Source organism: Lissotriton vulgaris, chromosome 10 (genome assembly GCF_964263255.1).
Source record: "Lissotriton vulgaris chromosome 10, aLisVul1.2, whole genome shotgun sequence".
In the NCBI taxonomy this organism is placed as follows: domain Eukaryota; kingdom Metazoa; phylum Chordata; class Amphibia; order Caudata; family Salamandridae; genus Lissotriton; species Lissotriton vulgaris.
In genome coordinates this window covers 58,737,415-58,754,105 of record NC_141698.1, presented here as the reverse complement: position 1 = coordinate 58,754,105, position 16,691 = coordinate 58,737,415, and the positions used below count along the sequence as shown (strand labels likewise).

Below are 16,691 nucleotides of genomic sequence, written 5' to 3'. Positions count from 1 at the left end.
CTGATATAGTTGTGACCAAGGTGTGCATAGGTCGTTGCTTGTTGCTACTGATATAGTTGCTACTAAGGTGTGCATAGGCAGTTGCTTGTTGTTACTGATATAGTTGCTACTAAGGTGTTCATAGGTAGTTGTGTGTTGCTACTGATATAGTTGCTACTAAGGTGTGCATAGGTAGTTGCTTGTTGCTTCTGATTCATCTGCATGCTGCAAACACATGTGATATGACTTTTCAGCGAGGTATTCAGGAAAGTATGGTCCATAATAGTAAATAAAAAAGTCTGACTTTGGAACTGGTAATATTCTGTCTCTGGGTCCAGTCATTTATAGGACTCCGCAGCTCCACAGACCCTTAATAAAAATCAAAAGTATTGAAATGGAAGACACCAAAGTTATGTGTTGGTAAATTTTTGATAGAGCGGTCTCCTGCGGCTACCTACATTTAAAACAATACTACATTGCATGATCTTCAAAACAAGAGCAACGAATCCAAGCGCTGAAAACTGAGTTAGCTGTAAAAAACGGAATATTACTAAGGCTCTAAGTAGGTTGTTCACGTATTGCTGAACTGTGTACATGTTTCGCGAAACAGACCATCTTTAAACGTCCATGAGATGGGAACGGAAAAGTCCTCCGATAAATATACCATGGATATTTTTAGGGGTTCTTAAACTTCAAATGAGATAGCATGAACAATAACACTGGTTAAGTATTAGATATTTTGTGGCAGAAAAGTAAAGTAAATTCTAAGGACCAGAAATGGGGAATACACTTCAAAGAGAGTTCAGTTCGTCTTAGTCGAAACGTGGGAGAGAGATCGCTTTCCTAGTTAAGTGAAATTGGATAAACGGGTATGAGACAACAAAGAGGAAACATGCAAACAAAACGGTCACTCATAGGTCTAACAGGCACATGCATCAAAAGATAAACCGGTCGCAAACTGGCAGATTCTCAGAATCTGCCCCTTTGCGACCGGTATTTTTGCATTTGGGATGCATCATCCCAAATGCAAAAATCGCAATTTAAGTAATCTCTAAATTGCGATTGCTTAAATTGCAATTGCATTTAAGGAATCTCAAATTGAGATTCCTTAAATGCAATGCATTAATGTTAAAAAAAATTGCGATTTCGCTAATAGGGGGCGCAAATTACCATGAAGTTGAACTTCATTGAAATTTGCAAAAACTTTAAAAAATGCACTTTTGCACATATTTCAAAGTTTCATGTTGCGCACACACATGCCCTTAGGGCATGTGTGTGCGCAACATATGTGCTCAGATCAATTTTAGGGGTGCAACAGGGTGTCCTTTGACACCCTTGCACCCTGAAATTGCATGCGCAATTTGCGAGGACCTATTGGTACTCGCAAATTGCGCATGCAATTTTCCATTCATTCCTATGGGCCTGTAGGCCCCTAGGAATGAATGGGAAGCCATTCCTTATTTGTGACTCGCAATTTGCAAGTCGCAAATAAGGAATGTGTAGGAATCGCTATTTTTAAAGCGATTCCTACATGCATAGGCTTTTGCAAGTCCTTAATTGCGATTCCTTAATTATCGCAATTAAGCACTCACAAATCCTACCTTGATGCATGTGCCTGTAAGACTCTAAACTTTGTTTCCGAAATTGACTATCCCGGGAGGTCAGTCTATGTCCCAGAAGCATGTCTGGAGGTGGCGGAGGCCGGGAGCCATATTGGTAGAGTGTTGCAGTATTAGGCACTGCAGCCAAAGAGTGTTCTTGCAGACTGCCCTCATTTTTATAGAGAATTAAATAATGTAGGTGACAATTGGACCCAGGAGCAAGCCGAAGCGCAGCACATAGCAGGCCACACGGCAGGATTTAAGATGCATTTTTAAACTGAAGCTGGAGGTTGGAGGCAGCGAGTGGAACAAATGGTGTTTTACTTCATTGAAAGCAATTACTGAGAACGTGCCCTGGAAACATATGCACTGAGATGATTTGGCTGGACCAGCATCGAAAGTAGCCAATTTGTGCGCTCAGAATCGGGATTGATTGAGCGGAGCAGGCGGATCCTTCGCCATCATGCGAGAGAGACATCTGGCGAGTGATGGAGAGTGATGGAGACCGCAATGATGGGTGCTTCGTTGAGACAGACTGATTTTTGGGTGAAGAATGTCTTAAAACTGTGTTGCGTGCTTGCCGGGCGACTTCATCTAGATATAGGCTATGGGGAGAGCCACTGATATCTGTAGGAAAGATTTGGGAAATTGGTTTGAAGGATATAAAATACATGTATTGCACACAGCAGCGAGTCCCAGAGAGAATAAGGTAGGAGAGGTAATGAAGGAGTGACAATGTGACCTCATGATAAAGATGTAAAGGAGAAAGCGGATCAATGCACTTAGGATACTGTATACCATTTCTACAGGCAAAGAGGTCCTGTGTACCAGCAGGTCAGAACTTCCACAAACGTGGAGCCCCTTAATCATTCATTCATTCATTCAAATCCTTCATTCAATCTTACGACTTAATCAAATGTGATGCAAACATGATGAAGGGTCAGAGGAACGCAAGTCTTGGGATGAAGGGTCAGAGGTACGCAAGTCTTGAGATGAAGGGTCAGAGGAACGTAAATCTTGAGATGAAGGGTCATAGGAACGAAAGTCTTGAGATGAAGGGTCATAGGAACGAAAGTCTTGAGATGAAGGGTCAGAGGAACGTAAGTTTTGGGATGAAGGGTCAGAGGTACGCAAGTCTTGAGATGAAGGTTCAGAGGTACGCAAGTCTTGAGATGAAGGGTCAGAGGAACGCAAGTCTTGAGATGAAGGGTCAGAGGAACGCAAGTCTTGAGATGAAGGGTCAGAGGAACGCAAGTCTTGAGATGTAGGGTCAGAGGAACGCAAGTCTTGAGATGAAGGGTCAGAGGAACGCAAGTCTTGAGATGAAGGGTCAGAGGAACGCAAATCTTGGGAAGAAGGGTCAGAGGTACGCAAGTCTTGGGATGAAGGGTCAGAGGAACGTAAGTCTTGAGAAGAAGGGTCAGAGGTACGCAAGTCTTGGGATGAAGGGTCAGAGGAACGCAAGTCTTGGGATGAAGGGTCAGAGGAACGTAAGTCTTGGGATGAAGGGTCCGAGGAACCTAAGTCTTGAGATGAAGGGTCAGAGGAACGCAAGTCTTGGGATGAAGGGTCAGAGGAACGTAAGTCTTGAGATGAAGGATCAGAGGAACGTAAGTCTTGAGATGAAGGGTCAGAGGAACGTAAGTCTTGAGATGAAGGGTCAGAGGAACGCAAGTCTGTAGAGGAAAGGTCAAAGGAACGGGATGAAGGGTCAGAGGAACGTACGTCTTGAGATGAAGTGTCAGAGGAACGTAAGTCTTGAGATGAAGGGTCAGAGGAACGTAAGTCTTGAGATGAAGGGTCAGAGGAACGCAAGTCTGTAGAGGAAAGGTCAGAGGAACGTAAGTATTGGGATGAAGGGTCAGAGGAACGTACGTCTTGAGATGAAGTGTCAGAGGAACGTAAGTCTTGAGATGAAGGGTCAGAGGAACGTACGTCTTGAGATGAAGGGTCAGAGGAACGTAAGTCTTGAGATGAAGGGTCAGAGGAAGGCAAGTCAGTAGAAGAAAGGTCAGAGGAACGTAAGTATTGGAATGAAGGGTCAGAGGAACGAAAGTCTTGAGATGAAGTGTCACAGGAACCCAAGTCTTGGGGATGAGACCACATCAAAATGTGAGTTTTTCTGAGACTCAGCAATGAGTTAAGTGATGAGATTGAATGTTTTCCTAGGTTTAGGTCCCCAACAGCAAAACCTAGATCTACAAGACTCAACAATTCTGGATGAATAGATGGAGAGAGCAGGCTGTTGGCATCATGAGGGAGATTTTTGTTACATAGATGGAGGAGGTACTACAAGGTACTTGCAACATAGGGAAATCATTTTACAATTGATTCTGGTTCTCATCAGAAGCCAACGTAGGATTCTTAGACTTGAAGAAGTAGGGGTTCACTATCGTTTGATGACCGTGATGAACCGGCCTGTGGTCCATGGGATTACTGGTGAGACTTTCAGCACCAAGGTAATGTTTCAGAGGTGCTGAAAGCAGGTTCCAGAATTGTCTAACTTGAAAGCAGCTGCAAAGATGCATACCAGAACAAACACGGGGAAATCCAGGTGGTCTTTCCATGCAGATGAATGAGCGGCCATCTTGTTTTTATTATAATCCATTTATGTGATTAAAAAAAGTTCTTTCAAATGTATATTAAGTCAATGAAAATGCTGCAAGATAAATATCTAATAACATTTCAAAATCTAATGACATTAGAAAACCTAAATATTAGCTTATTAGCTCACGAAATCACAAACGCATTAAAGGAATCTCATATCTATACATATTTTCCAGACTGCTTCAGCTGTAGCAATATTGTTTTCATGAGTTTGAGCCTCAATGAACTGTCTCCACCAGTCCTAGAAACTGTGAGAGTTCTTATTTTTCCAGTTTCAGTCAATCAAGTTCCTGGCAATAGTAACAACATTTAGTATCACGGAGTTAGTAGTTATTCCAAAGAAAATAGTGTCTAAATCTGTGACTGTATTCAGGACAAAGTGTGACCATATGAATACTGTGTATAATCTCTGTAGCTTAGTCTAGCATGCGACGACTCCCATTTTGAAATTCTGACAGGGGCGACATAGAAATCAAATATTGTGCTCTAGAGCAGTGCTTCCCAAATATTTTAGAACCACAACCCACTTTTTAGTACGAGAAACTTTCACTACCCACCTAGCATTCATGGACACGAGGTGGGCAATTTTTTAATGTAACTAATGCATCAAGTGGTATCACATTGTCATTTACAGACAGCACATTTTGTATTGAAATGGCTACTGGATTTGCAAAGACATACACTTTTACTGATAAAACTATATTGTACACAAATGATAATGTGTGGAATTCGGCTTTCAGTGAATATTTATTGTTTGTGCATCACCAAGGAAAGTGTCTTGATTTGTTCTGATCCTATTAAAATCTTTGTTTCCACCACACTTCAAAATTGCAAACAAATGTGCTTCATTTTTGCTTTCCTAACTGCAGAATGTGTGCAGTTAATTTACAGGTTTTTTAATTTTGTTGTGTGTTACGAAAAAAATGACATCCTACAGCCTTTCCTTTCACACTCTGCACCCCAGCAGGATGGTCACATAATTCTCTTTACTTTTCTTTCTCTTACCGCAAAGTGAAAGGAGTTTGTAAACATCAGTCCCCATGTGAAAGATAAGTAGCAAAAGACATAGCCTGACATTTTCAACTCCAGCAAGTGTAACAAGATAAATACAGAATTTACAGGCATCTTTATTCATTGCTACTACTTTGGCGACCCACCAAACATCAGCCCGTAACACACTGCCGACACTGCTCTCGTGCTCTTAATTGAGTATTTGTTTTATATATTTATTTAAAGTTTTATATGGGATAGCTATGAGTTCTTATCCAGTTGGGTAATTTCATGTTAGATCATCAGGTGTGTCTTCAATGAAGCTTTATACACAGTGGTGGCTCCTCCGCTAAGGCGGAGGAGCGTCGCCCCACTGGCTTCAGCTGAAAGCTGAATACAAAAAATAAAATTATAAGAACGTTCATTATTATCATTTTGTTTTCTGTGGTGGCAGCACCTAAAGTGCGCATGATGGTTTGGTCAGCCGTCTTGGGCTGGCCAAAGCATCATGCGCACTCTCCATGTTCTCCACGCTGGCTGTATTGCAGCCTGCGTGGAGAACATGCACAGCCTGCCAGCCCTCGTCTTAACGCCGAACCACGGCGTTCAGACCAACCACAACACTGCTGTAAGGCAGCGTTGTGATTGGTTAAGGATTCTGGGAGGCTGTGTGCTTCCTGCGTAAGGAGAATAGAGGAAGAAGAGGACGCGGCTGGCGGTCCCTGGTGTAGGTAAGTGCTTTTTACATTTTTATTATTTTGTTTCCCACCGCCCCCATTTGGTAGTAGCCGCTACTGTTTATACAAGCCAAAATAGTTGGGAAATTCTGTTGTAAGAAGAAATTCATTTGAGCAGACCATTGACAGATCTTTTCTCTGTGACTACTGAATATGTGAATAAGTGGTCTCTTAATTGTAAACATTTCTTTTAAAAAGACACATTATGCTTTGCTAGTTTCTTCTTAATTGTCTTAAAGGTGTTTATTTTGCACACTTCAAAGAAATCTTGAATTTTCCCTGTCTGTCTCTTCTGCTAGTGGTGGGAAAATGTATTGCAGAAAATGTTAGGTAGGTCGACGTGAACAATCACATAATAGCTGCACGTGCAAGAGATATTTCAAAAAATGTATGTATATCGGACCAAACGTGAAAACCACGGTAGTAACTTGAATTTTTGTCTCTTTAAAATACTGAGGGTCTAAAATCTAAAAAGAGTGTAGTGTCTCAGAGGAGCAGAAGATATTAAGAAAACTCTACTATTTTGTTACAAATAATACAGACTTTTCACCTGGGCTGCTCAGTAATATAAGCATCGGTCTGGAAGAGGCCACTACCCACTCTTTCCCAGGATAGCTGTAGATGCTTGAGTGAATTTCTGGGTCTCTTATTATGCCGTAGAAATGTACCACTGAACCAAGCTGCACAGGGCTGAAGAGCCCCAACTAGGCCCAAACCCATCTTGGGATGGTTGTGTTCCGTGTCAGAGAGGACCTGGCTTGGCAGTTCGGGCTGCACTGTCCCTATTGGAGCAGGATCAAGGCTGATTTGCATATGGCTGGGTCTAATCTGAGATAGCACAGTGGGCAAAAAAACGATGGATTGGGATGAGCAGGAATTGGGAGGCATAGGGCGTACGATGGCGACAAGAGAGAAAAAAGGAGGAAGAAACAGGTGAAATAGAAAGGTGTCAAACTGAAGAAACACTACAAAAGAACAGGATAGGCAAAAAGGGGAATATCTTTATGGAATGAGCGGTGTCAGTCTTTATATTGCGCTTATTACCACTGACGAGGCGGTGTTGGGAGGAGTGGCTATTTTCACAGTGTAGAGAGGACTCAACCCATCCTAGGTTGTACTTTTTGCAATTTAAAGAGTTGGCTCAGTGTTATGAGGCAGGCTTGATGGTTTCTCTTACGTAGGGTGTGCGAAATTTGCGTAATTGGCTTTTGCGTAACCATGCAAATTATGTGAAATTATAGGTAATTATGAGAAATGCAAATCCATCATTTTGTGCTATATTTCAATGCAAAATGTATCCTTGGATCAATTTTTAACACGAGCAAAAATTTAAACTTGAACAAAGCCGCGCAAACTGACGCTCGTATTCAGTTGGTCCAATGTATCTGTGTAAACTACACCGTTCAGGCAAAATTTTGACCGCAAAGGGCACGTAATCACACAAAGTGGCATACTTTCATATAACAAGCGTAGGACTAAATTCCTGACATTGAGTAAGTTAAGCTAGCATAATTTACATTTATCCCAGGCCTCTTATGTACAGTGTGTTAGCATACTATTGGAATGTTATTTCTAATTAGTGGAGACCCATCTGTACCTGTACCTGTGGGTGAAGTAGTGTGGCTCACTGGTTAGAGGCAGCAGACCCGAGAGCAGAGGACGGCCCGGGACCAGGGTTCGATTCCCGGCGCGGCAGGTTTCTGGACCAGGGTCAGCGGACTCGATAATTCTCTCGCCTCGGTGCCCACTCTGATCAGCGATCACACTCGGCAACTCTGGGCATTAGCTTGCCTCATCTTCACTAACGGCCCCACCAGACCGCCGGGGATGCCTGGTCTCACCCTGGAGATACCCATTAAGGGACCATCTCTCAGGGATGCCAGGAAGGGTTTCGCAGCGGTCGAAGCGCCTTGGGACCCTACGGGTAAGTAGTGCGCTATATAAATGCCTATACATACATACATACATACCTGGTAAGAAGAAGCTATTGCTGTCAATCTTAAATTTGAATGTACAGTATATTACTACACCAGTCACTTAGGATATGGTAGGTAAATGCAGGTTCAAATATACTCCCAATGTCTTTACCTTTGGGGTAGTTAATGCCTAAAACCTCAGACCAAGGGAACTGAAGTGGCAAATGAATTGCATGTTGCAAGGCATGTTATGATATGTTGTACGGTTGCCTTTTGCATGGTGTGGTATGTCATGATGGTTCCTGATGTTGTGTCGTATGGCCAGTGGTCGAAGGTCATAAAAAAGTAAGGGAACTGTGATCCTGAGTGCAAAGCAGGAGGGAACAGTGAGGGTGGGGGAAGAGACAGACATGTAACAAAATGTTCCCTTAACTATTTTTGGACCTTTCGCCTACAGTTAACTCCATAGAAAAGATAATGAACGCAACTTAAGTAAACAAATACAAGGTAAACTAATCTGTGAGAAATATATTGTTGTGATAGGAAAGCTCAGTCGGTTAATGTGATCACTTCAGATATCTGCTTGTGTAACCGCAGAGTCACTGATTTGAATCTTGGTTGATGCACTGGGGAATAGTGACATGTATTTATGGTAATTTGAGGTCACAGCCTGTGACAGAAAGCACTATGAATTTTAAGTCATTGGTTTAAAAAAGTATTACACATATCATATGATAGGCTGCACTTGGTATAAGACAGGTTGCTTCAAAATGCAAAAAAGAATTATGGGTCTGTTTCACAGAGGTAAATTTACATGTGTCAAATTACTCACGTGTAAACCTGCTCCTGCACGTAGGTGTAAATCGACACTATTTTTGCTGTGCACTACTTCAGAGGGTAACTTTGCAACTAGATGTAGACCTACATGTCTCCACCCCCTCAAGTCAGGGGCGGAGCCTCCTGCAACAGGATTTACAAGTGTAAAGTTATCGGTGATAACTATTCACACATAGGTGGAGACCTCCACCACCGAGGTGGCATATAGGAAAAATCATTACAATTCATTCAGTGGCGTGAAATTCTATCAAATAACTGCCCCAGGGATGCAATGCTGTAGAAATCTACATGTCCTGTAATAAAAATCCACTTGTCCCTTTTGGTACCATGCAGTGAGGTGACACATTATGGCAGTGTTCTCATTATATCAGTGCTCTGATAACAATCACGCTGATTCCACTCATATTATGTCAGGGTTGGAATTCTTGAAAGGCTCTGATTTTCTCACATTTCTGTAATTTGACGAAAAGGGGCTGAAGTAGGTGGGAAAGAGAAGTTCCAGGGTTGGAATTTCCTGCGAGTTTGTACACTCCCACTAACTTGCATCTTGAAGGGTATTCCCCAACTATTCTCCAATCTCTTCACACACTAGAAAAGGTTGAAAGATTACTCCTGGCAAGGGCAAGAGTAGAACAACTATTTACAGGGAGGGCAGATGTTCACATTTGGAAACATAACATACCGTGTATTTGTAAAGCGCATGTTCACCATAGGGTCTTTTGGTACAGAAATAATAATGTTTATTGTTGGTTAACTCCATGGTACGCATTCTACTGGCCATAGAAGGATGAAAGAGTGAGTGGACAAGCCAGGATTTTAACTTATGATCATGTTATTTTCTCATGAAAAAATTGAATTCATAAAAGTTTGTTAGGAGTGACATTTTCAGACATACGTCTGTAACATTTTGGAAAATCCTGAAAGCCGTAAATCTTCACAATGCAAAGACATGTCTGTAGGTACACTTTTGTGTCTTTTTTTTTTAGAAATAGGCCATAACTTACATTGATTCGCTCTAATTTTTAGGTCGAAGCCTACCAAACAGTTCCGCTGTCTGGTTTGTTAAAGACATCTTGGAGACATTCAGAAAGCTTCCATAAGAATGCATTCCACCTGCTGCTAACCATTGGTTTTGTAACTCACATTTTCTGGCTTTTTATTTGCTTTAGGCTGTCCAGCATCAGTTCGTCTCTCCCAAGTAGCAAAGCCTTTTCACACTACATCTCCTTGTATTCTTCCCTGAGTGCACCTTTCTCAAACAGAACGGCAAATCTTGTTCTTATCTTGACACATTTGCTGTGCATTCAAAGACAATTGTCAAACGTCAGGCTCTGTCTTCTGAGGGAGCTTGGTGTTTACTTTTCTTTCTCTGACTTCAAAGTGAGAGGATTTATGTGACAATCTTGGTGAATAATGGGTGTAGGAAAAGTTTTTTTCCTAGCACACAGCAATATTTAAATTAACTGTGCAAGTAGTGCAGGGTATATCAGAATTTGCAAAGCACAAATGACGCTCATATTTTGTTAATTCTGAGTTGTGTTGAAAATAAATAGTTTAATATGATCAAAACAATCAATACGCTGGTTGATGCCATTTCCACACATTTGTGCACTGAATCGTTTTATTAGTAAAACTGTCTGTCAGTGCAAATGTAATGGTCATTTCAATTAAAAATGTGTTGTCTGTAATGGCAATGCCCTACCCCACCATGCATACACTACTGCACTCTACTCTGCACCACTCCACTTTACACCATACCACTGCACTCTGAGCCACTGCACCCTAGTCCACTCTGCACCTCTTCACTCTGCGCCTCTCTACTCTGCATCGCTCTGCTATATGCCAATGGCTACTCTACACCACTGCACTCTTTGCCACTGCACTCTACACCACTCCAGTCTAGGCTACTCTGCACCACTGCTCTCCATGCCCCTGAACTCTATGCCAATCCACTATATGCTCCACTAATCTACTCTGGACCACTGCACTCTATGCCACTGCACTCTACACCACTTACTCTATGCCTCTCTACGGCTCTGCACTCTTCCCAGCACCACTCCACTCTGCGCTACTTCACTCTACCCTGCATTACTCCACTCCACTCTACGCCAATTCATTCTACTCTGAAACCATCTACTCTACGCCATTGCATTCTATTACACTCCACTCTGCACCACTCTACTCTATGCCACTCTATTCTGAACCACTGCACTCTACGCCAATGCACTCTCCTCTGCAAGACTATAGTCTACGTCACTGCTCTCAACGCCCTCTACTCTGCCTCTCCGCTCTACGCCAATACACTCTGCAGCACTGCACTCTCCACTACTGAACTCTGTCGTTCTACTCTGCTCTACTGCACTCTATACCAATGCACTCTGTGCCACTCTACTCTGCATCACTGCACTCGACTCCAGTGCACTCTGCAGCACTCCACTCTACTGTACTGCACTCTACGCCACTCCTCTATATGCCACTATACTCTACTCTGCACCACTCTACCACCCTGCAATCCACGCCACTCTACTCTTCACTACTCTATGCAACTGCATTATATGCCACTCTACTCTATGCTACTCCACCACTACACTCTATGCACCACTCTAATCTACACCACTGCATTCCACGAAGCTGCATTGTATGCCACTGAATTCTATGCCCTGCACTCTACGCCATTATATGCTGCAACACTCTACGCACTCTGCACCAGTACACTCTGCTCTATGCCACTCCACTCTACGTCTCTGCACTCTAAGCCACTCTACTCTATACCACTCTGTCACTGCACTCTATGCTTCTGCACTCTACGTCTCTTCACTCTGTGCCACTCTACTCTACGCCACTCTACCAATGAACTCCGCGTCTCTCTATACCACTGCACTTTACGACACTTTATTCTGCAACACCACTCTACGACACTGAACTCCATGCCACTCTACACTACTGTATTCTATACAATGCGCTCTATGCCACTGCACTCTATGCCACTCTGCATCACTCCACAATACACCACTGCACTTTGCAGCACTCTACTCTGCACTTCTGCATCCTATGCAAATGCACTCTACACCACTGCACTCAATGCCACTCTACTCTGCAGCACTCCACTCTAAGCCACTGCACTCTACCGCACACTCTACTCTGCCTCACTCTATGCCATTCAATTCTGCACCACTCTATGCCACTCTACTCCATTCTGCACTGCACTGCACGCCACTCTACGCCGCTCTACTCTACACCACTGCACTCTACTATGCACCACTCTAATCTACGCCACGGCATTCTACGACGTTGCATTGTATGCCACTGAATTCAATGCCACTGCACTCTATGCCACCGAACTCTCCAACACTCTTTGCCAATGCACTCTACACCAACTCAATCTACTCTATGCCACTCCAGTTTCTGCCACTCTACGCAACTCCACACTATGCCACTCCAATGCACAACACTCCATGCCACTCCACTCCACTCTTTGCCATTCAACTCTATGACACTCCATGTGACTCTCCTCTATGCCACTAACCTTTAGCCATGATGAAGAGCAGCCACACTGATGTACAACATGGCTAAAACACACTGGCAAACCTCATAGCTCCTGCACAGGCGCGACCTATTGGCATTGCCAATGCTTGTTTTAATATATTGGCATGCACCAAACACATTCTACTAAAAGAAGCCTTAGAAAAATGGTATGTAAAGTGACACAACAGTTTAATAAAATACTTTTTTCAAGTTGGAATTTTTGAAGTATACATTTTATTTTGATAAACAAAGTATCACCAATATTTCTTTTTGTTTTGTGCGTGTAAGGGAGAAAGCGGTTAGCATTAGAAGAAGTTTTAAATTATTAGGTTCTGCAAACAACTGTATACGTTTTGGTACTGAAACCACTGCCAATATTGCACGTTGAGCTCACAGTTCACGTCATTTCCTTACAGTACTCGCCCTAACAGTAAAGGATTTGTAATAAGGAATTGTATATACACATTTGAGGCATTTATACACATAAATAGAAATCTTGCTTTAGAGGCGGACAGTCGTTTCCCAGATTGGTAGGGTAAGCCAACAGCCAAAGGGTTTGGGCTCAAGGGGACAGGGCCCACTTGTCCATTGGACTATGTAAATATCAAAAATAGTTGCCCTTGGCCCCAAACTAAAGGCCTGGTTCACAAAGGTAAAGTTACTCTTTTCTGGTTATTTTTTGGGGTATTCACAAACTACGAGTTTAATTTTACTAATAGTAATAGGTCTTGTGCAGCATAGTGTGATGTGTTAGGGGGTTGGGCTGGGTAGTAGGTTGCAGGATAGTGTGGCTCGGTATGGAATAATGCGGTGATGGATGGTTTTATGCGGTGTTTACCAGTGTGATATTGAGTAATGTGGTGTAAATGGTGCTATGCTGTGCAGTGGGGCTGGATTTCGGATGGAGGAGGAGGCTGCTGTGTGGCGTCACATGGTTTGGTCAAATGTGTCAGAGAACACAGAATAAGGCACACCAAAGATGGTTTTTAGCCAGAGTTGGCCTCAGGCGCCCTGAAGTGGATCCCTAAAATGTTTGTGAGGAGGCATAATAAAAATAAAAGAAAGACCTGCGGGATGAACCAACATTAGGCAGTAAGTCAACCTGTTCACGCAGCTGATCTTCGAAAGAAGCCTGGGAAGATATAAGGCGCAATACTCGGTCCCCCAGCCTGCGTCCCAACGCGGACTCCACCGGTAAAACCGCCGGTGGGAAATACCGCTTTCGCGGAATTCCCCGGGGCGGTTCTAAGGTCGATTTCTGGTTTTCCTTCTGCGTTGTTTCAGTCTAGGCCACTGTTAAAAAACAAATTTAATTCCGCACTCCGCAAATGTTTCCCCACTCGAGGCAATACCTCAAAAAGTTGTAGGAGAGAAACACAATTTCCTCTTAAATGGGAAGGTGGCGCCTTATTTCTGGACTCAGAATGAGCCTGTAAATTGGAAAGGGAGAGGTACCGAATTTTTTAAAAGGGCAGTGGTGACCGTATCACACTGACCCAATGCATACTCATAAGGATAACGATTGATGGGGCCTTCTGTGAAAACACCACCCCCGCGCCCCACTCCCTTCCGCCCTTGCATCACACAACTATTCGACTTTCAGGTTTTGGGGTGGTCCGGTCACCTCTGCTATACCAGTAGTGGCGACCGCGACACCGAAATATATTAAACCACTACAGTGTATATAATAAACTATGTTGGGTCCAAGCTAAGTTAATAAAAATAAGAAATGTAACAACTAAACACCACCAAAAACTGAATAAAATGTACTACTAGAAAATGGAAAAATATTCTTTCACAGGATAATGACCCGGTAATCCAATTGGCAATATATGTAAAACAAAAATGTCTAAAAATAACAATATTGGATTAAAAAATGTTTGTATTGTGCGGGGAGGGCTGGAATTGATTTTAACTCTAGCAGGGTCTCGAGTTTTATCTGTTACAGTTTGCTTTTGTCATTCCTTGGGTAATGAGAATTTAATGAATTGCCGGATTTTTTATACTGTAAATTGGTGCTTTTTGAGAACTCGTATTGTTTTTATATTGGTGAATGTAAGGCTGTTAATGCTTTTAAGATACCGGTTATCGAATAAAGCTTTTTTTGATTGAATATTGGATTTAAAAAAATAGGATTTAAAAAGTACACCAACGATACAAAATTTGAGCGCTGGTTTCACAAAAATTGTCCACGAGAGGGCGTCAACACACCAAGTTGTTAACTAGAGGCCTCGGCATACCGGGCTGTGCACAAGGAGCGAAGGGGCACCAGCGAAGTCAGTTGCACAGGTACTGATAGCGCACATCAAGTTCTCAATTTACGGTGGAGAGGCTAATAAACGTTGCGAAACTGTAAAAAGTGAGCGGACGTGTTTACGTCCATGCAATGAGACAGTCTCACCGCACTCGCGTGCCTGTAGGGTTGTCAGGGCCGGACTGGGAACCAAAACGGGCCCTGGCAAAATCGGCCCCTAGGGGCTTAAAACCGGCCCCCACCCTAGCGGCGCACCGGGGGATTGCCCGGTGCCCGCTATGGCCAGCCCAGGCCGGAGGGTTGTTACCACCAGACAAAGAGGAGCGCCCACCCCTCTGCGGCGTTTAGATGCCGGTTTTGGACCATCCTGGTTCCTAAGATTTTCCCATAAAACTAGGATTTACCAACTCAGCAGCTCGAGGGCGCCATGTGACCTAATGTTGAGGCCAGGAGCAGCCTTGTACAAACTCTGATGTGCAGTTTCCGCCCAGCAGGGGGTGCTAGCGAAGAAGAGCCCGGTGTCTTTCAAACACCAGGACGAGGCTTCAGAATCCAATATTGCAACAAGGCCAGTTACAGGGCAAAGGCTGCGATTCTCCTGGTTGGCTTTTCCAGTTCGACGGTGCGTTGATGGGAAGCTGTGCTCAAGTTAAAGATCTCCCACATCGGCAGCAGGCAGTGACAGTTGGTTTAAGGAGCTCGTCGCGGTCTCACATGAGACCAAACATGATGCAGGCGGCTGCGACTGCCAAACTGGACTCTGCCCATAGGGGTCCACTCCTTAAGCCTTCCAAAGGGAGCCATGTGGTAAGGAAGAGGGAAGATGGAGCCCACGGAGGGACTGGGGACCTAGTGGAGGTGCCTTAGACCAGCAAACACCTAGGGGTCCACCAGCTGGGTGAGGAAAGGCAAAGGGTCTTCCTGAGCTGGAGCTCTGCTCTTCCGCAAGCAAGTCCGCCGGCTTATATCTACTTCTGCTGAGACTAGACTTGGCGATGTGTCCTCCAGACGGATGGACTATCAGTCTGGCATAAAAAAGTATGGGGCAATTAGACCTGCCTTGAAACTTTCATTGACTCCGAGCTACCACCAGGAAGAGCTTCAGAAACACTTGGTTTAATAAACCAGGATTTCTTGGACACAGGACTGGTCGCCACTTCCTTGTATCCGGCTGTTAACAAGGAGAGTAAATAGGCAGAGGAGAGTGCAGGAGGGGAAATATAATTCCATCTCTGTGGTTTTTAAAAACACGGCAGAAGTAGGAGTAGCTTGTGAAGCCAGGTGCCAAGTTATATCATAAATAGATGCATTTTAAATAAAAATCGACCTCTCCGTGTATGGAGCACTACAGCTCGCCTGTCAAAACTAGCACTGCTTAGAAATGGAAATAAAGAAGGTGGCTTAATAAAAATGTTACTGTAATTATATCTCCGGGGCATGAGAGGAGCCAGCGACATGGGCAGAACATCGCGAGAAGGCCATTGGTCCTTTAAACGATGGATCAGACACAACTTAGTAGAGTGGTGTGGCTCACTGGTTAGAGGTTACAGGCGGCAGACCCGGAAGCAGATAACGGCCCGGGACCAGGGTTCAATTCCCGACGCGGCAGGGTCATGGACCAGGGTCAGAGGACTCGATAATTTTCGCCTCGGTGCCTACTCTAACCAGGGATCACACTCGGCAACTCTTGGCATTAGCTTGCTTCATCTCTACAACGGCCCCCCACATTCGCCGGAGATGCCTGGTTTCACCTTGGAGATACCCAGTAGGTACCATCTCACAGGGATAGCCAGGATGGGTTCCCCAGCTGTCTACAGCGCCACGACGCCTCAGGGCAGCAGTGCGCTTTTACAAGACACATACATTTACATTTACATTTAACTTCATCCCGACTTTAAATGTATTCTGCAGAAAATGTACTTTTGACTTTAATGGGCACGTGATAGAATGCTGAAACTGGGCAGGATACTGGAGTGTAATAGAAGGTGGTCCCTTGGGTCATCTGATATGGTCATATAGAGTCAAAATGAAACATTCTGGTAGGATGTTCTTGATAGAGTCGACCTTGTTGGTAATTCTGTGGTGAGAAGGTCGCCCGTGATCATACTCTGTATTAGAGGACACGAGATGCACACAAAGAAGGTTTCTAGCCAGAGTCGGTCTCACGCGCCAGTGTGTACATGCAGCCACCCTCCGAGCTCTTGCACCAATCCCACCAGTGACTGGCAGGGCAGCTATCCAATCC

General features: G+C 43.9%; 1 protein-coding gene across 1 annotated transcript in view; it reads right to left on the bottom strand.

The window, feature by feature from the left end:
- LOC147684616 (uncharacterized) overlaps window positions 1–16,691 on the bottom strand; it is a 153,026-nt gene that overhangs the window by 105,898 nt on the left and 30,437 nt on the right. Inside the window, exon 2 of the mRNA XM_086939720.1 lies at window positions 2,510–3,667. Coding sequence (XP_086795846.1) covers window positions 2,510–3,667 — 1,158 coding nt within the window. The remainder of the gene's footprint in view (window positions 1–2,509; window positions 3,668–16,691) is intronic.